We start from the raw sequence: 27590 nt of genomic DNA, 5'->3' as shown, positions 1-27590 counted from the left end.
CTCGAAACTCTGGCGCCCCGTTTAAACAACCGCACTGTTTGTGCAGCTCCTCTAGAAATTATTGAACCGAACACCAGGTAAAGAGTCTCGTCCAGAATGGAAATGTTTTTGCTTGAATGCGCAGACAGCCGTAAGCATGGACTAAAATTAGACTAATTATTATTTTTTATTTATTAATTTTTTAGAAACATTATATAAAATATGCATTCTGAATCTCATAACTCATATGTATATAATAACTGATGTATTCATCTGGCAGTGAATAACACAAAATATAATAATTCCTACTTTGACCCTTTTTTAAAAACTTGAATATAAATTATTATTGTCGTTGCTTATGGCTTCTCCTCTCAATGTCATTTTCTTCATTCTCACTGCATTTAGCAGGTTTTTTATAGCATTTTCTTGAGCCAGACATCAACTCTACTCTTTTACGCCAACACTCAGTTAAGTAAGTAGTGGGCATAATTATTTTGTTTATAGTAGTACCTATTTCTACCATTTTGTTTTTAGTAGTACCCATTTGTCATCATTGAAAGATGGTTAATAAACGTGTGAAAATAGGACTACACAAGATGGCATGATTACAAGTAATTCAAAGATTATGAGAAATAATTAAACAAGGTAAAGAATTAATTAAATTAATTTATTAATTCATTCATTAAACGAACAGCAGATGTCTGCCTCAATCAAGTTTATATATGACAGGTATGTAAAATAAATATACATTTGAAGCAAAAACCACACCAGGAAAAAGTACCTAATTGAAAGTATTGGTGGTATATATTTACCACAATAAACCGGTGGCTACATTTTACTGATGCACAAGCCCATTAAACCATTCTGAGTAGCATTGGGCAAAACATCTCTTTGCTTTTGGATTATAAGGAGCATCTTTTTCGAACATTACAGTACACTATTACAGTACACACGGGTCACAGTTTTATCATTTTGCTTTAATGTGGAAAATTTTTAAATCTATGAAGAAATTAAGCTTGTGGATCAAATGACGAAGTCCAAGTGAAAAGCTATGCCACTGTTGTTAAATTGTTGTGAATTTTGACTTTGGCACAATAGTGGTGTTTGGTTTTGTTTTGTGTGTTTTTTTTAAGGTTTGTTTACTTTGTTTAATTTATGGCATTATGATAGAAGTATAGAAAAGTATGTTGTCAAGTAAGTATCCGCATCATAATTGCCTGACTGAAGAATTTGGGCTTCTAAAAACTATGCATTCTATTTTAGTGCTAAAAAATGGTCAAATACCTAGATTTCGTATTTACTGCCAGTCAAATTAGAAGGCCTGCTTTCACCTTAACAAGTGACTGGTTGTGTTGTACCCATATTTTTAGGTCTTGCCTTCAAGTATTTGAGGCACTGTAATACACAATTTTAACACCATTTCTATTTGCTTTTTTTATAATAATAATTTTAATTTGCTTTATCTATACAATCCTAGAATCGCAACTGCTGTCTGGAAGAACAGAAGTTAATAAGAAACAAGTTCATTTAAAGTTTGTAGTTATGTGTGGTTCTGTTTGTTACATCAGGAGCATCAGTGCTCCTTGGCCAAAAAAAAAAACTTACTGTAAATTCCTGCTTCTTAGTGTTTAGCAAATGGTTAATGAATGTTAATGATGCATTGGTGTGACTGAGTACAAATGTAGTCACCTGCTTTCAAGTCACAGTTGCATCGTATTGCATAGGTTGAGCTTTTTTTTGTTATAAATAAAACATTTTCTCTTCCTTTTCTATCCTATACTTCTTCCTCCTATTAGAAGGACAGTGTGGCTTCCAGAGTAACCCTTTAACACTGTATTTTTCATGTAAAAGTATAGAAACCTCAAAATAAATCGCACTAAATAAATAAATTGTTTTTGGACTCTGTGCCTTGTTCCAAATGAAGCAAAAAAACATTTTCATTAATTTAAATAAAAAATGTAATTTAAATTGCAGATTTATTTTGAGGTTTCTATACATTTACATGTGTTAAAGGGTTACTCTGAAAGTCACACTTCAGAGTAACAAGTGTGAAAAACAAAATGTTTTTATTTATAACAAAAAATTGCTCAGCCTATGCAACACGATGCAACTGTGACCTGAAAGCAGATAACTACATTTTAAAACAAACTAGGGCTGTGTAATTAACCGAAACCAACATGGACGTAATTTTGCTCGTGTCTATTTTATTTTACATACAAAAAATGTATGTTAATACTTTCTTTACTGTGTTCATGTACAGCCCCCTTAAAATCACACTACTAGTGCATGTGTAGTCACATGACTCTCTGTGACATGGAAACAACCTGTAGGAGAATACTAATCCAATTGAGCAACTCAAGCAGCTTATACAATTTTTCATTGATCATAACTAAGGTAAAATGCTTAGTTAATCGTGATATTATTGTGACTTCACAATTATAATATCACAATTAACTAAACATTTTACCTTAATACCTTTTCAATGTCCTTAATTTGGGCAAGCAGGTGCACTACTGATAGCCCCCTCAAGGCCTTGCCAGCATAATAAAGCAATAGAGAGTCTGATCTGCTTTGAACTGCTCTAAAATTAAGGTTCTTCAATGGCATCGTTCCAAAGAAGACTTTATTGGCATTGCTTTGTATAGCTTCTTTGCTCTTAAACATGCACATTATCAGCACAGATCTTTCAAAATAAAATGGTTTGCCTTGGGTATAACTGTGCAGTTAGCAAGGTTGCATCAGTTATCATCTTAATTGAGCCTTCAATTTCCAAATCTACAGGTGCTATAAATATCAGGCCTATTCTGGTTCTTAATTTGGGTGAGCAGGTGCACGACTGCTGGCCCTCTTGAGGCTTTCCAGCATAGCAAAGCAATGGGGAGTCTGATCATCTATGAACTGCTCGAAAACTAAGCGACTTACATAGTCTGTCAGCATTACTCTCGATAGACACACACCAGACCCAGGGATTCAGCTGCAGAGAACAAAAGCTAGTCTGCTTAATAGGCTTAATAAGATAAAGTTTGGATCTGCCAGTCATTTTTGTTAAGCAGAGATACAAAGAAACAATGCACACTGACATAAAATGAAATTACTTTGTCGCTTCTGTTGCTCAAAAACTACAAAAATTGGATGCAGATCTAAATCAATTCACTAGACTTTAGATTTGTTGAGTGAGATTTGCCAGAGCTTTTGGCATTATAGACTTGAATTAGCCACCAAGAAAGCCTGTTTTTATTCATTACTTGTATTGAAAAGTACTCTAAATCAATGAATTGCAGCCATTATAATCCCTGACAAAAAGACTTTAATATGATTTGAACTTCTTTTAGAAGCACTGTGCAAACGCATCTTGAGTTGAATAAATGTCTAATCTAGGGACGTTAAAGGTAATGTCATGTTTTGAAATGTAGAAAAGACAATGGCTCAAAGGTACGTTGAGCAGACATCATTAAAACACTACAATAAGTGTTATCGCACAGTGTTATTGGATGTTCCAAATGGGACTTTTGATGTAGTTAATATTATTAATGCGAGCTGGAAGCAGAAGTAATATCCTCTTTTAATATGTTCCTTCTGAACAGAATTCAGAGTTTTTAAGTAACACAAGATTTGGACACATCTGGACACAAGGTTTCTGCACAGCTAAATCACTGGTGTTGCCACAACAGTGTTAATTTTAGTCCATTATAACACTACATGCTGTAAATTGGACTCAACTGTCATTGCGAGCTGTTAGTCATTTAACAGTTTACCAAACATTTTATTTATATTATTAATTTGAAGATGATATTGAGTAGTTTAAGTTGTTTTTTTATGTATAAATAGTATGTGACTTGAGCCTTCCTTGTGTGGTTACCCACAGTGGTGCTTTCTTTGATATATATCTTTAGATGTACACTGCATGCAGCAAGGTAGGGATAGTATCGGAGGGATTTTTTAAAAACTGCACAATTTTAATGATCAAGATATAGTCATTGAAATGTAAACAATACATTTTATGTAAAATGCTCCATTGTATAAAAAACTTACCAAGTCGGATTTGATGGGAACCAGATAAAAAAAATACTTTAAGTTATCACATCAAATAAAAAATGTTTCAATTGTGGTTTAAGATAAAAAAAAAATAGCAATAATGAAATTTCTATACTGGCATTATGCATATGTGTGTATGTGACCTGTAATTCCTATCACAACCACTGTAAAGAAATTACAAAGAAATAAATTTCTCTACAACAATTTCAGGCCAAGCCTCAGTTATATATTTATTTATGTTTTTATGTATCTCTAACCATTGAATTATACAGCAATTTTGAAAAAAATACAGGGGATGCTTCTGCATAAATTTGCAGATGAAAACATGCCGGTGTAATGAGTGTGAGAGTTCTGTTAATGTGGTAGAAAAAATTTAAAGATGTCAGGTTAGTAAGTTAAAAAAGTCATATAGTAAGCCTATTTTCTATGATCCATAGCAATAGGATTAACAAAATAATTAATAAATAAGTATGAATGATTGATCATTAATAATAATATTAATAATAATTAGAATGAATAATAATTTTATAATATTTATAATAATTAACAAAAATCATATTGTATTTGAATCTAAATCTTTTTTCCATGGATGCTGGATGTTTCTGAAGGCTCCTCTGTCTACTGTGTGAACACTTAAATAGGAGCCTCTGGGGTTTCCATTTTCACCTGGACAGGCTTTAAAGAGGAAGGAACACCTTGTAGAGTGCCAGCTGTCAATGGTAAAGCTCTCTCTGTAGTCAGAGTCTGAGCAATCAACTGTTCTGGGTTTGGTGGAGAATGCCTTGGTTCATCAGAGTAGAGCATCTCTCCATGGGATGATTCTCCTCCACAATCTCCTCTTCTGTCCACCTCATCCACAGCAGTTGACAAACTGCCAGCAAACTGCAAAACAGGGTTAATGTTATTGATGGCAGTGATCCTCTGTAATGCTGATTTAACATAATTTGATTACCTATGAGTTTTATTTTTGAGTGTCTACTGACAGATCTACGGGGGCGGGCGATCAATCAATCAGCCCTTCAAGGACGGGGATGGCAAGAGTTGGTGTGTGTTGTCGGCTTCAATCAAAGTTGTTTTGAGCACGGGACCTAAAAGCTCTTCTGTCTGTACTGAGTCTTGCATAATTTATTATCTTGCCAGTTATATCTCCCACTTCAATGATGAGCAGCATTCAAAATCAATGCAACAGTGTTCATACTGCATCATGTGAGTTTCAAAGCATGCCCAGAATAATGGCCTTATATGACTTCTTTGATTAAAGGAAGAAAAAAAAAAGTATAAAAGTACTACTCTTACTCAATCAAAATTAGCATAATTATAAGCCATGAGATAACAACCCTGAGCATACACACTTTGGACAAAAGCATTGGAATTTAGAATGGGATGTTTATGTTAAACATCCCATTCTAAATCCATAGGCATCAATATGGAGTCGTCCCGCGCCCATTCTGTGTGATCTACCACATTTGCTGTGGTTTCTAAACACTTTTACTTCATAATAATATTAATAATAATAATAATAATAATACCACTCTCAGTTGATTGTGGAATATCCAGGAGGGAGAAATCACTAACTGTGCAACAGTGGCATCCTATTACATGCTTTCAATTGGTGAGCTCATGCTTGATTTTCTGTACCTGTAATCTCAGTATATCACATGTTTTTGTTTGTTTGTTTTTTGGGGGGGTGTTTGTTTTTTGGCATGACTTTGTTTTATACCTTATTCCCTAACAGTACATAGATGGTAAACTTGAAATGTAATATAATCATGTATATAAAGAAGGCTTTAATTACTGTGCAGTTTGTCCCACAAAATGTGTAAAGGGGTATATGAAACTGTTGCAGAATGTAAACATTTTTTATATTTGTATTCAGATATTGAATTGTCTGTCACAATTTCCTTGGTTCCACTAGTGGTGGACGATATGGGGGAAAAGTCATCCCAGTATATATAAACTTTTCTATACAGTTATGACATTTTGTCAATTTTATTGTAGCATTTTGAGAAAGTGTTTGGCACCTTGTCTGGAGAGGAAGACAGAAACCAGTTGAGGGTTTGCATTTAATAAATTGGGTTAGTTGCAATAGTAGCAATGAGCTCATCTCCATAATTTCGAGTTTGCAGACTAGCATTGGATTTATTTAAATTGGGTGGAATTCACCTTATGGTTAAAGAACCTGAAAGCATTGCCACACTTCAACAATCAAAGCCTAGGGGGTAAAACAAACTTTACAGGGTGTTTAATGAGCTTTTAGCTTTTATTGCTTAAAAGTATACATTTCCTTTGTTTACATATCCTAGATTAAAAAGATGGGTTAAAAGGGCAGGGTCAGCCATGCTACAATTTTCCCTGAGGAACCCCGGTACAACGGCTGCCTGTGGGTTTGTGTGGCCTCATAAAGAGACAACAGTACCGTCATGTTACAGCAATACAAAAGCCAAGATAATGGTGATTTAATCTTGATTAATAGGTGATACAAGGCCCGCTAATCCCCACTACCACAGCAATGACTACTGCTTTTATTAATTTAATGGCATTGCATTCAATAAAATATACAATATAAAACTACAGTATAATCAAATTATAAGTTGTGGATGATAAAAAAATATATTGATTAAAGATCAATTCATGTAGCCTTAATGGTTTTCATAGCTTGTTCTATTGAGTGTTCATCAAGGCCTCTGAACTATGAATTCGGTTCTCTCCATATGGAGTTCTAAGAAACGTTTTAACAGATCAAATCAAACCATATCAAATGAACTATCTATAAGAACACCCTTAACTCAATAACTAAATTGTGTTGATGATTTTGGTTGTTTAGATAAAACTGAACTGATCATAAATAATTTGGTTTTCTATGATCAGAGCCCTTTTAATATCTAATGATCTTAAAGAGTATAATGTAGCAGCAGTGCCAACTAGCCTAATCCAGGATTAAAATACTCAAGACAACCTTTCAGGAAGTTCGGTGGTAAGCAAGACTTGCAGTGGCTTACGCAAACTAATAGACAATGAGAGTAAGACAAACACCAGTCACAGGATTGAGAGACACATTTGTGCAAGCCTTTCCATTATATGTACACCCCAATAAAGCTCTACTTAATCACTATTTATAACCCTTTTAGACACAGCACATACAAACCCCCACCCACACACGTCTTTGATGAAATGAGGTTGTTTCACACACTGGTGGATGGATAAACTGAGCAGCATCAGTCAGATAGGTAAGCTAGGGTTGACTGGCATTAAGCATCTTCATTATACAGTGAAACCGACAAAAGTTCAAACATATAAGGAAATGAGTGTGTCTCTAGAGTAAAATGAAAGGAATGATTGCACAATATATGATCAGAACCAATAATTATTTGAACCACTACGGATACTGTGCAGGAAACTGATTGTTGCAGACTGCATATAATAAATATTTAGAAATGCAATGCAAGAAAATGGTATAAAAAAAAAAACTAATCTTTATTCAGGGCTGCACTCCCCTCATACCTGTTCCTGTCCAGACCAGCTGCCAACTTTTAGATAATGTAGTGGCAGGTATGATGAATACTAATTACTGTCCTTCTTGTGATGCATGTACTTTTGGGAAACTGTAAATGTACCACATTGTTTCATCATATTTCCTTTTTTTTGCAAGAAATATAATAACTGTAGCAAAAAGCAAAGCAATATGTTGCCTAATAAAAGAATGATATTGGCCACTCCGAATTATGTAGTGTGTTGTGTTTTTGTTTGTTTGTTTTTCTTCTTTTTTTCTCCCCCAAAGGTGAAATTTACACTTTGTGGAATGTCACATTTTTACACCATGTACGGGTTGTGTAATTGGGGGTGGGTGGGGGGGTGGATATGCTCACAGATAACTCATAGCTATGAACGTCGGTGGCAACATACAAAAATTAGAATCTCTATGGCTTGAATGGCATTATGGTCATGCGGAATATAAAAAAAAAGCCTTAAAGCCACATAAACCTCATATATTGCATTACTTATAGACACTAACAAAAACAACCCTAGATTCCTTTTTTAATTCTGTGACCAAACTCACCAGCAGTCACAGACAAACTAACCCAGCCATTCTTGCTGACATTAGCAGTAATGATTTCATGACCTTTTTTAATGATAAAATTGAATACATTCGACTGAAAATTCATAGCCAAAAAAAACAAACCTTGACCCCAATGAGCTTGGTAATTATAGACCAATATCAAATCTCCCCTACATAGCCAAGGTCCTAGAAAAAGTACAGTTTAAGAGTTCTTTCAGTCTGGGTTTAGACCCAACTATAGCACTGAAACAGCATTACTAAGAGTCACAAATGGCCTAATTCTTTCATTTGATATTGTTCTTGTTCTGCTTGACCTTAGTGCTGCTTTTGACACCATAGATCATGTGATTCTGGAGGCTTGAAAATAATGTAGGAATCAATAGATCGGCCCTCACTTGGTTTAGATCATATCTAACAGATACTTAATAAATATACTTGCTACTCAAGAGTAAGCTATGGTGTTCCTCAGGGATCAATCTGCTTCTATTTACTCTTTATATGCTGCCACTGGGCAAAATAATCCCTAAACATGGCATTGACTTTCATTGCTATGTGGATGACGCCAGCTCTTCTGCCAAACCAAATGAGGACTAATAAATAATAATAACATTTGTCTTATAAAAATGTGCCTTTAGACATAAGACCAATGACCATAAGAGTATCTTAAAGACATATAGAACTGGATGACTCAACTCAACAACTTTCTTTTGCTAAATTCAGAAAGAACAGGGCTTACTTATTGTTTCAAATATGAAATCCAAAAATGCAAATATTGCTGTAAATTTAGATGGATTCTCAGTCATACCCAGTAGCACAGGAGTTGTTTTTGATCCTGTCCACTCGTTTAAAGCACACATATGTTACATGGTTAAAACAGCCTTTTTCCACCTGCCAAACTAATGAATAAAACATAATTAACCATCCTTACATGACACAAAGAAGCTGATGCATGTGCTCAGCTGCTCCCTGCTGTCTACTTGCTGCTGATATAAGTCCATTTATTGAATCCTATCATGCTATCCCCCCCACCCCAACATTTCCCTGTGCTCCTCCTAACCCCTTTTTGTTCTCCCAATTATTGTGCCAATGCTAAGATGGTTGCACCACTTTTTTTATAGTAACCTTTTTCAAGACCCTACTGTTTATTTACAATTAAGTGGAGAAATGTGAGAGGTTTTTTTTTTGTTTGTTTTTGTTTTGTTTTTTGGGGAGGGTATACATTTCTCTTTATAAAAGTAAATTTTATTGTACATAAACAGAATTTAAATCTTATCATGGAAAATTATGCTAAGCACTTTCTGCTTAGACCTGTTGAAGTACTTTATGCTTTGCTCTTTCCCACATTTTTTACTGATTTACTCTTCTAACATGGTTTCAATTTTTGCTTGTATTGTAAATTTTTTGCTTGTATATGTATTGTAAATACATACATGTATTCTTAAGGAAATGTTTACAGGTTTACACCTTTTAGCCACTACTGCACTACTAATACCACCTAATCGAACCTATAATATGAGGAGTGTTTTTATGTTTAATAAAACATGGTAAATGTTACCCAAGAGATGCCACATATAGACAGATGTCAAACTTGAATATCTTTGTAAGCTCTGTGCTGGTCCGACCTGCTTAAACCTATTATCACAGAGCTCTGGTTATCTGACCAAATCTAAAATCCATGGTAGGTTTTACCTTCTTGGTGGTTCGATAATAATTGATTATTAAAATTGGCAACGGATTTCATTATCGTTTCGTTGTCACATAATTTGTATTACTCGCTTTGTCATTTCCGCTTATGTCATGCCTGCAGCGCTTCTCTAATGCTGGAAAAAACCTGAAACGGCATGTTGGAATTACCGATGAGGATGAAGGGAGCTCAACAGCAGGTTCAGTCACTCCACTCTGCAATATCCAGAGTTTGTTCCGTTTGAGTGAGGAAACATAACTGAGTGTAGAATTATCTGCCTCCAGGTTACACTCTTCCCTTAAGGATACATTTTACAAAGCTAATGGTGAGAAAATATAAAGAGACTTGTATTGAAGTGAGGACTGCTCTTTACACAAACCACAGCAAACTTGCTCTCACTGCTGATATATAGACAAGTGTAGCCAATAAAGCCTATCTTGGGATTACCTGCCATTACGTCAGATGACTGGAATATGCAGTCTGTCTTCCTCACCACCATGCCACTGCAGGATAGACATACTACATCTTACATTGCAGAGTGGTAGGAGGAGGTAGTAGCTAGGTTTGGAATTCCTGCTAGTAAAATCATCGCCATAGTGCCAATGCTGTGGCTGCGGCAAGCATCCTGGTAGAGAAGAATGAATGGTCCTCTGTGTGTTGCACTGGCCATACCTTGCAATTTGTGATCAATGCTGCATTGAAGCATCCAAGCCTTGGACAAGTTATTGGGGTGCAAGATGTCTAGTTCATGCATGAACAAAACTCAAGGACAAACAGCAACAAATAGCCACACCTGAGCACAGCTTTGTTCAAGACATTAGCACTAGATGGAACTGTACATTTTATATAATAAGCAGACTGCTTGAGCTATTGCCTGTAACAGATTTCATTATCAATTCGTCACATAATTACCTCCTCCTACCTCCTACTACCTCCTCCTACCACTCTGCAATGCAGCTATGTCACACAGAGAGCTAAAAACGTACCTGAATTTGAAAGAGAATTAGACTCTGAAATCCCATCTAATAATTTGCAGCTAATGTGGTGCACCTAATTTAATGTAATGTGGGAGTGTCCCAACTTTGTCCTTACAGGTGTTTAGTCATATTATTTCCATTCCCTAATATTGTTCAAGTAAAGATCAAATGTCCATGTTTAAATATGTTAAAGATAAAGGTTTCACATAAACCAGAAACAACAGAGCACTGACCCACTCTGTCAAACCTAATTTACAACACTGTGACATGATTAAAAAAAAAAAAAAAAAAAAAAAACAATTTCTAAATTCAGCTATGTCACTCTACTGCTGTGTTCACTTCACTTTAGCTGCCCGCATCAGATTTAAAACCTTGATGCTGGCCTACAAAGCCAAGAACGGACCAGTCCCTCCATACTTGATGGCAATAGTCAAAAGACCCACCTCTTCCGAGAATACTTAGGCGAATAGTAGAGTGGTCAGCTTATTGACTTGTGTTTAGTAATGTCTAAACTTAGAGGTATCTTTGAATTTTTAGCCTATTCAAACTAGCTGAGGTTTTTCTTGGGTAAATAGCAAAGAACTTTTGTAAGTCACTCTGGATAAGAGCATCTGCTAAATGTATACACACACAGTGGAGGAAATAAGTATTTGATCCCCCACTGATTTTGAAAGTTTGTATTCTAACAAATAATTAAACAGTTTGATTTTTATGGAAGCTTCATTTTAACAGTGAGAGATGGAATATCAAAAAGAAAATCTAAAAAATTAAATAATATTTAAATTAAAAATTATTTGCATTTCATTGAGGGAACTAAGTATTTGATCCCCTAAAAAACATGACTAATGTTAGCTCCCACAGACCACTGACACACCCTAATCTCAGTGAAGTCATTACCTGCATGAGAGACACCTGTCCCAAATTGTCACCTGTGTAAAAGGCCACCTACTAAGAGACTCAGTGACACTCTAACATCTTCACCATGGGCAAGACTAAAGAACTGTCTAAAGACGTCAGAGGAAAAAAAAATGTTGACCTACACAAGGCTGGAATGGGCTACAAACCCACAAGTTTGTATCAACTGATATCTTTCTGGTACATGTACACTCTCCCTCTCTCTCTCTCTCTCTCTCTCTCTAACCATTTACCCCAGGAAAAAAGGGGAAGCATTTTTGCACAAAGCATTGCACTAATAACTTTACTTTACTACCTCACTGGACTCTATTTATTACACATTGCACAATTTGCACACTACCGGCAATTATTTATTATTCTCTGGTCTGTACTGTGTTGTGTTGTCTGTCCGCACTTGTTTGTTTGTGTTGCACTTGTGTCTTGTATGCACTGTCTATGTTGCACCATGGTCCTGGAGGAACGTTGTTTCGTTTCACTGTGTACTCTGTATGTAGTTGAAATGACAATAAAACCCACTTGACTTGACTTGACTTGACTTGAAGTAAGAAGCTGGATGAGAAAGTGACAACTGTTGGTGCAATTATTTTGAAGTGGAAGAGGTACAACATTACTGTCAATCAACCTAGGCCTGGAGCTCCATGCAAGATATCACCTCGTGGAGTCTCATTGATCATTAGAAAGGTTCAAAATCAGCCAAGAACTTCACGGGAGGAGCTGGTTAATGATCTCAAGGCAGCTGGGACCACAGTCTCCAAAAAAAAACACAAATACACTGAGACGTAATGGTTTAAAATCCTGCAGTGCACGCAAGGTTCCTCTGCTCAAGAAGGCTCATGTCCAGGCCCGCCTCAAGTTCGCCAATGAACATATTAATGACTCAGAAAGAGACTGGGAGAAGGTGCTGTGGTCAGATGAGACCAAAATTGAGCTCTTTGGCCTCAACTCAACTCGACGTGTTTGGAGGAAGAAAAATACAGAATATGATCATAAGAACACCATCCCCACCGTCAAGCATGGTGGTGGAAGTATTATGTTTTGGGGGTGTTTTTTCTTTTAAGGGCACAGGCCAACTTCACTGCATCGACGGGAAGATGAACGGGCCCATGCATGGGGCTTACAACCAAGGAAACAACAGAATGGCTCCATAAGAAGCATATCAAGGTCATGGAATGGCCTAGCCAGTTTCCTGACCTCAATCCCATAGAAAATCTATGGAGAGAGCTGATCATTATTCTTGTCGCTGAATGCAGTCAATTTATCACAACGGGTGCTCCTTCCCTGGACAGTAGAGACAGTTACTCTAACAAGAATAGGACAAATTCTTTGTAATGTCTATGATTTCGGAAGAAACAAAGAATGAGCAGCTGTCCCAGTACTTTTGTCCATGTAGTATGTTAAGCCTGTTTGCATAGAATGTCTTTTTAATTATCACACTAAATTGTCCACCCCTTCCTCCAGCACAAAGTGGCAGCAGACTGTTAGTGTATATTTATATTAGTGTGTGTGTGTGTGCGTATGTATGTATGTATGTATGTATATGTGTGCGTGTGTGTGTATATATATATATATATATATATATATATATATATATAATATTTTGTTAATTTTTGTTTGCACTGTTTTTACTACTCATATATATCATGCTGCCCTTCTGTATGCTCCCCGTTTTGAATAAAAGAGATTAGATTTGATGCCCAAATCATTATTCTCTATATGACTTAATTAAATGCCTTTCTATCAGCAGGTTGAGGTACACACTTGTGTATTATTGTGTCTATTGTCCTAGCTCGCCTACCATTTGTTTCAGCTTGATTAATTCAACATAGTGTTGTGACTTCATTTAAATGGGTTTTGTTTTTTCTAATTGTAATTGTAGAAAGCCTTTGTCTTTTTTAATATATTTAAACAGATAGACATAAGGTTCACTTGAACAACACTAAGAGATTGAGGTAATATAACACATAAAACTGAATAGATGTGTCCTAAAAATCATTTGTAAAGTGTCATTTGATTTCATAGAAATGCAAATTCTCTCTCAGGAGAAAGGACACCCCACATTTACTACTACTACAAATGCCTAAAATTAAAATCAGATGCAACGCAATAGTTGCAGATGATTAGAAGGTCATTGGAGAAGCCTGTCTTATTTGAACCTCAGACCTCAGTTTGGTTTGGTCTTGATTGTTAAGTGAGTGTTATCACTCTGGTGAGGTTCAAAGAGCTTTCTGAGGCCTTCAGAAAGAAGGTTGTAGATGCAGTGGAGTCTGGGAAGGGATTTAAAAGATATCAGAGCACTTAAAAATCAACCGTTCCACTGTCTACAAAATAATTTATGTGATCTACAAGTAGCTCTTGTCACAGCGGAAGTCAAAGTACAACATCTACCTTTAGAAAGAGACCACACATGTTTGATTTTCATGGGAAGTGTAGCGAGCAAACCAGAAATGTTAATTTCATTCAACGCTAACACACTAAAAACTCTTTTCTCTCTACAGCATGCTTGCACTTAAGCAAGCAGACCCCTTCCCCCACCTAACACTTAAAAATAGTTTCTTACCAGAGGTGAAAACATGATTCTCATGGAGGTGTGCAAGGAGGAAACCCTTACGGTAAAAAAAAAAACATCAGACTAAAATTTTCCAGAGAACAACCTAGACCAAGATCAGGACATCTGGAACTGTGTTTTATGTGTTTAGTTATATTACTTCCATCTCCCAAAATTGTTCAAATGTAGATCAAATGTCCATATGTTTTAAATATATTAAAAAGGACAAAGGTTTTCATGGACATTCTTTGGATTGTCTGGTTCTACATAGAACCACTTCCGTTATTAAAGAAAGAAAGAAATAACCCCTTTTTAAGTTTGTACCAGGTGACAATAAGCTTTCAACCAAAAAACATTTGCCAAGTAAGTGTTTATACATATCCAAATGTTTGTGGACAGTTTTTTTAATGAATGCATTTAGCTACTTCCAAATGCGCACGCACACACACACAGCTTGTCTAGTCCCTGTAGAGAATTACTGCCAATAGAATAAGACTTTTTGGAGCTGAATGCAGTTAATTTATCACAACGGGTGCTCCTTCCCTGGACAGTAGAAACAGTTACTCTAACAAGAATAGGATAAATTCTTTGTAATGTCTATGATTTCAGAAGAAACAAAGAATGATCAGCTGTCACAGTAGTTTTGTCCATGTAGTATGTTAAGTCTGTGTTCATTTGCATAGAATGTCTTTTTAATTATCACACTAAATTGTCCACCCCTTCCTCCAGCACAAAGTGGCAGCAGACTGTTATTGTATATTGGGTCTTTTAGTAAATTCAGCCTTTACTCAGAGAATTACACTGACATTTTTTTTTTTCATTTAAATTTAATTTATTTATTCCATTTAGTGAGTCAGGGTTAAGAGCCTTTCTTGGGAGCTGGTCATAAAAAGGTGAGCTATAGCCTGCAGCTCTTTTGATACCAGGTCAATTCCCTGAATTCCCCTTTTGGGATTCAATGCTCCTATCAGTAATCTATCTGCTGCCATAAAATACTCATACTGTTCTAACAGTCCGACTGCAGAGAGGGCAGATTGTTTCAGCCCTTTTTTATTACATTGCAACACTTTGCTCAGTTAGGCTTGAGTTTTAACCTAAACCAATATTTCTGGAAAATGTTTTAGAAATTGTTTATTTCCAGGCAGATGCTGCAAGCATGGAATTATTTTTTTCTGGAGTGAATAGCAAGTTTTGATATGCTAATGACATAACCAATAGAAAATGCACTTTAGGCCAAAGAACACATTCGAGTATCTAGCTCAAATATTGACTGGATACATAAAGTACTAAAGTACTAAAAGAAGACTGCATTAAAGGAACACAGAAGCCTTAAGCTCAGTCACAGTACCACTGGGATTTATAAGAGAGATTTTCCACTAGATGATTATTTAAACAGAGAGACTACATAATCAAGCAGAGCCTGATTATGTAAACAGCAGCACATATGAGTACAAACCGGATTCCAAAAAAGTTGGGACACTAAACAAATTGTGAATAAAAACTGAATGCAATGATGTGGCGATGGCAAATGTCAATATTTTATCCGTAATAGAACATGGATGACAGATCAAAAGTTTAATCTAAGTAAATGTAACATTTTAAAGGAGAAATATGTTAATTCAAAATTTCATGGCGTCAACAAATCCCAAAAAAGTTTGGACAAGTAGCAATAAGTGGCTGGAAAAAGGAAATTGAGCATATAATGAACAGCTGGAAGACCAATTAACACTAATTAGGTCAATTGACAACATAATTGGGTATAAAAAGAGCTTCTCAGATTGTCAGTGTCTCTCTGAAGCCAAGATGGTAAGAGGATCACCAATTCCACCATTGTTGCGCAGAAAGATAGTGCAGCAATATCAGAATGGTGTTACCCAGCATAAAATAGCAAAGACTTTTAAGTTATCATCATCAACCGTGCTTAACATCATCAAAAGATTCAGAGAATCTGGAATAATCGCTGTGCGTAAGGGTCAAGGCCGTAAAACTCTACTGAATGCTCGTGATCTCTGGGCCCTTAAACGTCACTGCACCGCAAACAGGAATGCCACTGTCAAGGAAATAACAGAATGGGCTCAGGAATACTTCCAGAAATCATTGTCAGTGAACACAATCCACCGTGCCATCCGCCGTTGCCAGCTGAAACTCTACAGTGCAAAGAGGAAGCCATTTCTAAGCAAGCTCCACAAGCTCAGACGTTTGCACTGGGCCAGGGGTCTTTTAAAATGGAGTGTGGCAAAATGGAAGACTGTTCTGTGGTCAGATGAGTCACGATTTGAAGTTCTTTATGGAACACTGGGACGCCATATCATCTGGACCAGAGAGGACAAGGATAACCCAAGTTGTTATCAACGCTCCGTTCAGAAGCCTGCATCACTGATGGTATGGGGTTGCATGAGTGCTTGTGGCATGGGCAGCTTGCATGTCTGGAAAGGCACCATTAATGCAGAGAACTATGTTCAGGTTCTAGAACAACATATGCTCCCATTCAGACGTCATCTCTTTCAGGGAAGACCCTGCATTTTTCAACAAGATAATGCCAGACCACATTCTGCAGCAATCACAACATCATGGCTACGTAGGAGAAGGATCCGGGTACTGAAATGGCCAGCCTGCAGTCCAGATCTTTCACCTATAGAGAACATTTGGCGTATCATAAAGAGGAAGGTGCGACAAAGAAGGCCCAAGACGATTGAACAGTTAGAGGCCTGTATTAGACATGAATGGGAGAGCATTCCTATTTCTAAACTTGAGAAACTGGTCTCCTCTGTACCCAGACGTCTGTTGAGTGTTGTAAGAAGAAGGGGGGATGCCACACAGTGGTAAAAATGGCCTTGTCCCAACTTTTTTGGGATTTGTTGACGCCATGAAATTTTGAATCAACATATTTCTCCTTTAAAATGTTACATTTACTCAGATTAAACTTTTGATCTGTCATCTATGTTCTATTGCAAATAAAATATTGACATTTGCCATCTCCACATCATTGCATTCAGTTTTTATTCACAATTTGTTTAGTGTCCCAACTTTTTTGGAATCCGGTTTGTAGTAGTATTACATGGAACTGTGTGGATTACTGCCTTTTGTGCAAGTTTACACTTACAGTTGTGGTCAGATGTTTAAAAACACTCATGCTGAACATGAATGTCATGGCAATATTAAACTTTTCAAAGCAGCCTATTTTTCTTTAGGTGTTGCCAATTGAATAGAACTCTCTCTAGCAGACAAACATGAACCTATATGCCCCTCCCAGCAATGCTCCGAAATCTAGTAGAAAGTCTTCTCTTGACTGTAGAGGCAGTTATTCCTTACAGACTATTGATTACAGTATAGATTAATTATGATCTAAGAATATACAATAGTTTATAACTTCAGGACCACAGTGGAGCTCCACAATGCTCAAACTTTGTTAACTAAGCATGATCTGAGGTTGCCAACTATTGTGTAGTAGAAGAGACTCAGAAGACCTGTTGCAATGCTTCCTACACCAGAAGAAACCTTAAGAAAGTAGATTGCACATTAAAGGTGCTGAAGCTGACCAAAAGAGAAGTACATTGCATTGTAAAGGTGCTGAAGCTGACATTCCTGACAGTAGTGAAAATGGAAGAGGATAAGCCAATGTTTTCATCTGTAGCTTCCCTAATTTAGGCATCTCTTGCTCTAAAAGCAGTGATTCATGCAAACCACTAATATTTCTATTAATGAACAGCAGTTGATAGTCATTCAAATGCTGCCTGTAGTTTTTAAATATTTTGGAATTGTGTACATTACAGCTTTAGTCAGGGGACCATATGAGGCCTTTTCTAAACTGATTGTTTTGGATCATTATACTTTTGTGGATATGCATTTAAGCATTATAGCATATAAAGAAAAAAACTTTTATACCTGGTTGACTTTTGAGTTATAGGATGGTTTATCACCACATTGTTCTATTAATCAGTTTATAAAGCATTTTTTTTATTAAAGGGGATATTCAAATAGAGTTTTACCTTGTACTTTTGGAAATTGAGTGTGCCTTGGTATCTTTGGAAAGGGTTTGGAACATATTCTTCACCTTTGATGTCATCTAGTCTTGTAAGAGTCAGGGGTCTAATTACCCCAGGCTTTGTCTGGAGTTAAAAGGTGCCTAAAAAAATGTATAATATGGCTTAAGAATATACAAAAACCTCTAAAATCAAAGTGAAAAATTTCTACTAGTAATGTACATTAAATAAAAATATAATATATAATAATAATAATAATAATAATATAAAATATGTGATTGCAAAATATTCAGCCCCTTCCAGTTACTATTTGGTAAATGCACCTTTGTCTGCAATCACAGCACTAAGTCTGTCTGAAAAGGTCTCAATCAGACTTTCACATCTGGACGCTGCAATTTTACTCCACTCCTCAAGCTCTTCCAGGTTGCACAGGGATCGGGCCACAAATTCACTATTGGCTTGAGGTCTGGGCTTTGACTAAACCACTCCAGAATTTTCACCTTGTTGTCTTTAAACCACAACTGTGTAGCTTTTACTGTATGATTTTGGGTCATTGTCTTGCTGGGAAATAAATCCTCTTGAGAGTTGTAGTTCTTTTACAGACTGAATTAGATTGTCCTTGAGGATATGTCTGTTTTGCAGCATTCAAGCCTTCCAGCATACCAAGAACCATGATGCTGCCCACAGCATGATACTGCCACCACTATACTTCACAGTAGGGATGGTGATGTGCAGTCTTTAGTGTCCACCAAAGTGCTTTGTCTGATTGCCAACAAGCTCCACTTTGGTCTTACCAAAAAACCTTCTTACAGTTAATCTTGTCTCCCACCTCTCCCTCCAATGGGCAAATTGTAGTGAAGATTTAAGGCCATTGCTGCTCTCCCATAAAGCTTTGACAAGTAAAGAACCCAGGTAACAGTTATCATGTGTCGTGTCTTTTAGTTTATTCAGAGTAGTCATAAGTGTCTTGGTGGTGTACGTCACTAGTCTCTTTCCTGCATGGTCAATCAGTTTGTGAGGACAGCCTGCTATAGACATTTACCAATTTTCCTAATTGCGAGACTACTAGCATTTAGACCTCTGGAATAGTATTCAACCCCTTTAAAGTGACTGGCCTAATTAAAAATTATAATAATTTTTTTTATAATAAAATTTGCTTTTGTAAATTCTTGTTAAAAAATAAATAAATATATATATTGACCATTGTTCCATCAAGAAAAGCAATAAGAGGAAAACATAAAATGTTTTTGTCACTGTAGTATTCATCTATCAGAATAAACCTTTCCCTTTTTTTATTCTGATGTTTTACAAATTTACAAATGTTTATGGTGCACCTTTTTTTAACAATTGTGGATTCTCCTGCTATTATTGGAGATCAACACATGAAATGGAATTTGATATCAAAGGCAAATAACTGAACCTTTAAGCCTAGAGTGGCGTTAATTAGATAACATGGTTTGGCTTGCTGTTGACTTCATTTTACCCTAGAGAGAACATATGTTTATTAAAAAAAAAGAAAAAAAGAAAGAAACATTGTCATGTCAGCTACACCAGCTTCTAAAAAACCTCAACAGAAGTTGCCTCTGAATGCAAATAGGTTGAACTCATGTTCCACAAGTAAAATAAATGATCTGTTCTAGACCTTAGTTTTGTGTATTGCATGTCAAAAACATCTAAAGCATGATGTGCATGGACAAGCATTAAAGCTTAATTCAGTTAATTGTTTCTACAGTTAAAGAGAGCAATGAGCACAATAGATTATGCCAATAGATTGAGACAGCTTGAGGTCTCAAATGTCTAGAAGAAGTGTCTTATAAAACATTGAGAAGTATTAGTTAAATCTAGATTTGCGGTCACATTGCAAGTAATGCTGTATTGCTATGCAATAACCTCCCCCTTGAAGCAATAAGCTTGATTGTAGTTGCTGAACAAAATACTTTTTTTTTTAACAGAGCATCATCCTTGGTGAAAAATTTGTATGTAGGGTTCTGATTCACTGACAGTAATCAGGCTTACTTTCAGCTTCAGTTGTAGGAGTCATGAGTCAGCTTTTCTTTATACACATTTTTGTGTGTATTAAAAAGGAATGCAATGTCCTCAAACACCCCTATTTCTATGCTATTTATACAGTACATACTCTCATGCATGCTATGGGAAGCATTTTACATATTATAAAATTGTGTAACCAGACATCAAACCTCAAACAAGTGAGGACTAAAAACAAATGCATTTGGTTCTCTAAAGAGCCATGAGACTGCTGAGAGACTGTGATGCCAACTATTGCCACTTTTTTCAGTAGATTTCTTCTTTCCTTACCACCCACAAGTGTGTTATTGGCATTCATGGCATTTGGTTGACACATTTTAGTAACACTTGTGTGAGCTGAAGGCTCAATGAAACACAGATGACAGTACGCCAAGGAGTTTCTTTTTTATAATTATTTAGCAAGTGCAATTAACTCCCCTGAATGGATATGATTCCGTTTTACCCTCTGTAAATATTTCCAGTCCGATGTGCATTTGAGATTGAGTCTTCTTGGCAATGATCTCTGCACATAACTATAAATGACGGACAAGGCTTTTCACACACCTCTTCCTTGCAACATGAGACTTGACTGACAGGAAAATGGGAATGAGCTACCATGGTCATACACAGTAGGTGACTCATTGATCATGATACAGAATCAGCAGCAAAAGGTCAAAGCAATCTGGTGGGTTCTTCAAGAAAAAAAAAGAATGAGATAAGAAATGAACTGAAAAGAAAGGTCTGCCCTCTCATCACACACATTTTGGAAGAAGAAATGTTTACAACTTTCATTGCTACATGGGCTTACATCTGCCTAGTGCCATAGTGCCCATGAATGGTTGGTTGCCTGTAATCCAGTTGCAGCTGGTATGCAGTAATGCAGTAATGTCTTTATATACTTTAACAGGTGCATTATATTGCTAGCTAATATAATAGCAAATCTAGCTTTCTACAAACAATTAAGATAATCTTACATATTTTGTTTCTCGTCCTAAAGATCTTGGCGATGGGGATGATGCTGGTTTCTGTGGGCAAAATGTTAAAAATCTTAGAACATAAAGAACATCAGAGCTTCTCTCTCTTACAGACTAGGTAACACTGAAACAATGTTTGGCAACAACATACACTATTCAGTAATAAAAACATTTATACATTTTAGTTGTGATGGCGTCAAGCATTATTACACTCGGGAGTGGCACATCTAAATACATACCCTTGGTGTCTCTGCTGCAGCAGGTGTCACAGCAAGGTTGTTAGCAGGGTTTGATTCATGCTGGAAAAAAATAATTAAACACATCAATTATTACATGAATGTAGATGTATTTATAGTGTGTTGGAATACTGTAACTGTTGTGGGTGTGAGTCCGGGTTAAAATATGGAGTGATGTTAAATGGCAGATAATAAATGAATGAATGAGTTATAACTCACTGTTGGGTTTGTGTCCTCTAATACTTCATCAATCGCTGCATAAAGTTCTTCAGACTGTTGTCTGAGCTGGGCAGGGGTACACATCTGGGCAGTGGTACACAGCACAGATCATCAGCTTTAGAATGTTATTTTGGATTCTTTGTACTTGCACTGTCAAGCATTCAGACAAAACAGTCCTGAAATACCTGAGAATGAGGATCCTCCCATGCAAAGATGTCAGTAGGGTCCAGTGAAGCCTCATTCTTCTCAACTTCATCGTCAATGGCCTTCAGTGAAAAGATTGGAAATTAAAATAAAAACTTAAAGCTCATGCATAAAACAGTTGCATGTCCAATCGTTGTTGATGCTACAGCCATGTGCAGTGCCATTTGTGACTCCCAAAGACCATAATTGAAAAGTCTCAAAATTCAAAATCTCTTGATGATGGGGCCAACAATTGCACTCACTGGAGCAATTTCTTTGCAAATCTTTGTTACTTCATAATACTTTACAATGATGTACATTAGTAATCTTTGTCTTTTTTTTGTTTTTATTTTTCTCCATTGTTTTAACCCTGTAACTGCTCTGTACACTGTAAATAATTTGGGATAAATAGACAAATAGAAATGCGATGAAATACTTGGAATAAACTCTAACTTCTGTTCAGTCAGTTTATGTTTTTCGTTGGACAGTGATGATATATATTGTGTATATACAAGTAAACAAATCCTCTATTGAAAACAAACCTAAATATTTTTTGGCACATTCGCACATGTGCTTATTTGTCCAAGTGTTTGTGGACATCATTTCTAATGAATGCATTAAGTTAAAGTTACATCTATTGCTGACACATATGTCAAAATTAACACATACATCTTGTCTAGTCTCTGTAGAGAATGCTGGAAAGTATTACTCTCTGGAACAGATAAACATGAACCTGTTGGGCGCCATCCCTAATGCCAAACATGGACTAGAGATGTATGAAGCCCCCAACATTGAGCTGTGGAGCAGTGGAACTGTGTTCTCTGGAATGATTGTGCTCCAGCCAATACTTATTGGATGGGGCAGTTGGGGATGAGATGTGGGGGTGAGTATCCAATATAATTGCTGAATGCAATATTATCCTCACAGCAGTGCTAATTAAAGCCCTTTCATGGTCGGAAAAAGACAGTTACTTAAGCTTATTTATTGTGCCATTTTGTTTGCAGGCAACAAATGTTTTTGTGCATGTTGAATTGTATATGCTACACATGGGCTTCACCATTTACCTGCTTGCAATTCCAGAACTACTGCCTTGCTTTCTGATGGAAATTAGAGTTAGAAAACAGTCACCACAGAGGCACCCTTTGATAGTTCCAGTTATTTAAATGCTTTACATCTAATCACCCATCAATTAGTATGAATTGCTATGTTAAATTGGCTTTTTTCTCTCGTGTCCTAGCCTGTTAAGTCTTTTAAATGACAGCCTGACTGTTTCACAGTGTTATGGAAAATTATATTATAACCACATTATACTTGTATGTTGATTCATAATAGACTCATTTAAAATCCACTTATTCATTGTAATCATGTGTTAGCCTTGTGATAATGTGTGCTAACTGTAATCATGTGTTAGCCTTGTAACTGCCTGTATGGCATATGTTAATCTCTCTTTTCTTTCCATGAAACGTTATTGTCCCCTCAGGCGCCAGCCCTCTGATCTATGGGTCACAGCGACCTGAACAATGTATCTCTTCAGACAGTGGGGCACGCACACCCCTCCCCCTCTCTAAACTTCCTAATCTATACTATAAATATGTATGTTGAATGCTTTTGAGGCAGTCTGTACTGTGGTTTCGAACTGCGAACAGATTCAATAAACTCTTGCTACTCAATGCATATTCTTGTCTGCCTTATCGCTTTTTGACAGAATTCCACGACAACATGAAACAATGTATATATGTAAGTTCCTTTTAGTTCAGCAATATTGCATCTTCCCCTTAATTGATTTTATCTAAGTACAATACGATTGAAAATGTACCTAAATGTCAAAAATAATAAAGATGACTGGTGGTACTGATGGATTGTCACTCAGGATCATAACTGTACAGCAATTATAGAGCACATGTCAGTGGCTGTCAGTCACTATAATAATACTTTAAATGTAATAAGCCTCACTCACCTGCTGTTCCAGAAGTAGTGTATTTGTGGGAATAGCAGCCAGGGTCTTGTAGGTGGACTTAATCTTGTATGGCTATTAAAAGAAATGGTTGGGGAAAAAATTAATTTAAATCACTGTGTGCATAATGTTTGACTAAAGCTCCAGTGCCATGCGTGCTGATCTGCACAGCAAATCTTCCCTTCACAACATATATTGTGTGTAACCCTGCCTGCTTGTTAGATAGCTGGTGTAGATCATGCTTCCTAGCAATGTATGGGGGCTTTGGTCAAATAGCATGCCAGTCATGAAGAGAATGCCGCTCACATGGTCGCTAAGGCATGCAGCTAGTGTGCAGCAGAGACACTTGAGCATGCATTTTACCTTCTTGTTCTTGCCACCCCTGTCTGCACAGTCAGGAGTGCCACCCCGCAGGGATGGGGAAGGTGAGGAACAGAGTGAGTAAGAAGGAGAAGGGGAGAGCTGGCGGCTGTGGATTGCTGGAGAGGGAGACAAGGTGTAGTGGTCTGGTGTAGGGGAGCGCGAACTTGGTCTGGGTGAGGCAGGAGAAATATCAGGTGTGTCTGAAAGGCGTGTAATGCCCACCAGCCTGGGAGATGGAGACATTTTAAGAGCCGGGGATGCTGAGAGAACTCGCTCCAGATCGAGAAGGGCCTTTCTGCCGTTTTGCAAGTAGAAACGTGGGTTGTCATTTGCTTCCATTAGAGTAGGTGTAAGGTCAGGGATAGGTGAAGGATCGCATGGCATCTGTTTGGGTTTTAAATCTAAAGATGGTTCTTCATTCTTCTGAATAAAAGATGGGTACTTTGATTTATGTCCATGTCCTTGTCGGGAGAAATCCAGAATGCTGTGTGACTGTTCTGAATGCTCTGCAGTTGATGGCACTCTGCAGCAGGACTCATGGTTTGATTTAGGAGACATAGCCCTTGATGTGGAGAAAGATGAAATGAGCAAAGAGCTAGGCAGTGTGGGCACGTGGCTGTCTTTGCAACCTGGCCTGGATTGATTTCCCAAAGTAGGTTTAGGAGAGGAACATGGCAAGGTCAATGAGTTGCCATTTTTGGGCAATGGAATGCCACTATTGACTTCAGAACATTTAAAGTCAAATGTGTCTGGTGTTCCCAGTGGTATTGAAGGGATGCTAACTTTATGCTCCTTGGATGACCATGTGCTATTGATTAATCTTGGGGGCATAGGTCTTGCTTTTTGACTGGGCTCTGTAAAAGCTATTCCTTTAGTGGCACAGGTTTTTGTAGTCTCCACAGGGGCTATGTTAGAGGCTGCTGAGCAGGCTGTGCAGGATGACATGCTTACTGGCCTTATGGGCCAGCATGGAGAGTAGGGTCTCTGTAAGGCAGAGGAGAGGATCGGTAAACGGCCCTTCCTCAGAATTGCCGTCAGCAACGACAGCTGGGTGGGAGGGGGCCTGTGACGGGCACGTGGTGACAGGGGACATGGTGACGGGGTTTGGCAGTCACAACAGAGTGTCTGCCCAGAGGAGAGTGGCATCTGTACCAGGCTGGAACCTGGGGCAAGTGTGTGGCGCTTGATTCTAAGCACTGATGGAGTGAACGCTCCTGACCTCACAGAGGAGCATGGGGAGACAGTCCGGCTGAAGGAAACTGGAGAACCACCAGGAGATAATGTTTGTAGGGCAGACCAGCTCCTGTCCTGTTCCCAGCCTTCAAACATGATGGACTCCTTGGATGAGGTGATAGATGGAAAAAGGTCCACAGAGCTGGCTGGGCTCAGGACCTCCTCCTCTCTCTGAGACGCATGGTTTAAAAACAGCCCTGGGCTGATCTCAGCACTCTTAAAAGTGTTGTGACACCCTTGCTGAGAGATGTATGACTGTTTATCAGTTGGCTCCATGGTGACTGGGCCAGGCCTGGGACTTGGGCAGATTATTTCATCATGAGCCATGGCTAGAGTGGGTGATGGGGTAAGAGTTGGATTATCAGTAAATTTGAGCTGAGAAAAAAAGGTGAGACATAGGTGAGAATGATGGAAAAAAAATTATAGTACAAAATAATTTTGTTGATTATTGCATGGAATATATATATATATATATATATATATATATATATATATATATATATATATATATATATATATATATATATATATATATATTCCTTTATTTTCTGTATTTAATGCACTGCCAAATTAACACAGACTTTTCTTTCCTATCAATTTCATCACCCATCCTTCACATTTACTTAATTATTATATTATATTATATTATATTATATTATATTATATTATATTATATTATATTATATTATATAGTGGACACAGTGTCTAGGGTATGTATAATCCCTGCAGGTACAAAAGTCATTCTGACCTGAGTTTGAGAATTCTTTCTCATTTTCTGGTGCTCTGCATCTTCAACGTCTGTAACATATACAATCTCTGCCTTGTAGACACCTTCGTCTGTCATGCTTCTTTCAGATGCCTCAGGGTCACCTAAAGCCTGTAAAAAGTACAAGAAATACTATAAACCTAAAAATCTGAAACATCAGGCATTCCAGACCAAACCTCAGTCATTAATGATGTTTTACAATGTAATGTAAATGTGTGTGTCTCATTTTTGCCTGCAGGGCTGTTTACCAAAAGGCCTGTCTCTCATCACTTGCTCACATGTGACCCAGATTGTGGATGAGCCTGAGCAGATGCTTTTTGCATGCAGACACTTTGCGCAGGTCAGATGTCACAAGAAACCGCATTCAAACAGTCAAGTTTAAAGGAACAGGAAACAATGTACAATGTTTTGTATGGTAAACTTTTTATGTTTATATTTGGTGATCCATATGGCCTTTGACCGTTCAGTGCCAAAAAAGACAAAGACATGATAAATAATGATGCATTTTTTCAAAAAACAAGACAATACCAACAATAACTTCATCAAAGACATATAATAAAATCGATTTACTTCTGTAAGTGTGGCATGAATTTAAAATACTCTCATTGTCAACAGATTTTATCCACCTCCCAGTAAGAACAAAGACATTTGACTGTATTCTTAGGGACTTTAATGCCTCTTTCAGACTGCAGAAAAAAATGACTATTTTGAAGGATATCTTTGCTGAAAAACACATCATTTTAGGCTGCAAAAAACACTACTTTGGTGCCTTACCTGATTATTGGCATGCCAGAGGAAATGTTTATTCAGAGATCATTTTATGGTCTGACTTACATTAAATTCAGAGATCAACTTGCACAAGTGTTTCTCCTTTTTGCTTAGGAAAAATACAATTAGACACAAATTAGACAGATGTCTTTCTTATCAGAAACTCAGTAAGGCAATGAAAACTGCATTAAAATCATTAAGAGGTCTAGAAGAGGTTTAGGACAAAATCTTTGTAACCCTAATTTTACAGTTTCATTAACACAAACAACTGCCTGGTCGGTTTTACCTTTAATCTTTCTGCCTTTTATTTCTTAAACAGAAATAATTTTGCAGTGTAAAGATTTCTCTAGAATATCCTAACCTCTATTTGTGCATTTCATTAATAGCTCATTTATGATTCATCTGCTTATATCCTTCTAGCTTCCTGTTTCACCATCAGCTGTTCTTTGTGCAAACATTTGAATGTATATAATATAAGTGTGGGATGTGGTGCAAAAAATATATCAAATGGTCATGAGTAAAGCTTTAACTACTGTAGTACAGAGGTTTACATAAGTGCCCCTTACCTTCTGTTTATTTGACCCCTTTTTCCACGCTGCCATAAGTCTGCTCTCTTTCGGCAGTTTTTTCAGAATTGGCAGGAAGGTGAATGACTTGAGCTTGGTTGCAAAAACAGTGGAGACCTAAATACAAG

At 37.0% G+C, this 27590-nt stretch overlaps 1 protein-coding gene across 1 annotated transcript; it reads right to left on the bottom strand.

The window, feature by feature from the left end:
• Positions 1-4647: 4647 nt before the first annotated feature.
• mlip (muscular LMNA-interacting protein) lies at positions 4648-26206 on the bottom strand. Its single transcript, XM_072677181.1, has 8 exons — positions 26111-26206; positions 24130-25737; positions 23770-23841; positions 21815-21895; positions 21630-21713; positions 21414-21473; positions 18182-18301; positions 4648-4896 (listed from the first exon to the last, which is right to left on the bottom strand). The coding sequence occupies exons 1-8, from the start codon at positions 26204-26206 to the stop codon at positions 4648-4650; spliced, it is 2370 nt and encodes a 789-aa protein (XP_072533282.1).
• Positions 26207-27590: the final 1384 nt, after the last annotated feature.

This window comes from Salminus brasiliensis, chromosome 4 (assembly GCF_030463535.1).
Source record: "Salminus brasiliensis chromosome 4, fSalBra1.hap2, whole genome shotgun sequence".
NCBI lineage: Eukaryota > Metazoa > Chordata > Actinopteri > Characiformes > Bryconidae > Salminus > Salminus brasiliensis.
The sequence above is the reverse complement of the archived record's forward strand: the minus strand, read 5'-3'. Positions and strand labels throughout refer to the sequence as shown.

Bases quoted from the DNA above. Each gene is read 5' to 3' on its own strand.
- mlip (XM_072677181.1), bottom strand. From the start codon at position 26,206: ATGACAGACGAAGGTGTCTACAAGGCAGAGATTGTATATGTTACAGAC. The intron at 23,842-24,129 runs GTAAAATGCATG...TTCTTTTAATAG, and splicing joins GGGGTGGCAAGAACAAGAAG to CCATACAAGATTAAGTCCAC. The intron at 21,714-21,814 runs GTATTTCAGGAC...ACCACTGCCCAG, and splicing joins GGGAGGATCCTCATTCTCAG to ATGTGTACCCCTGCCCAGCT.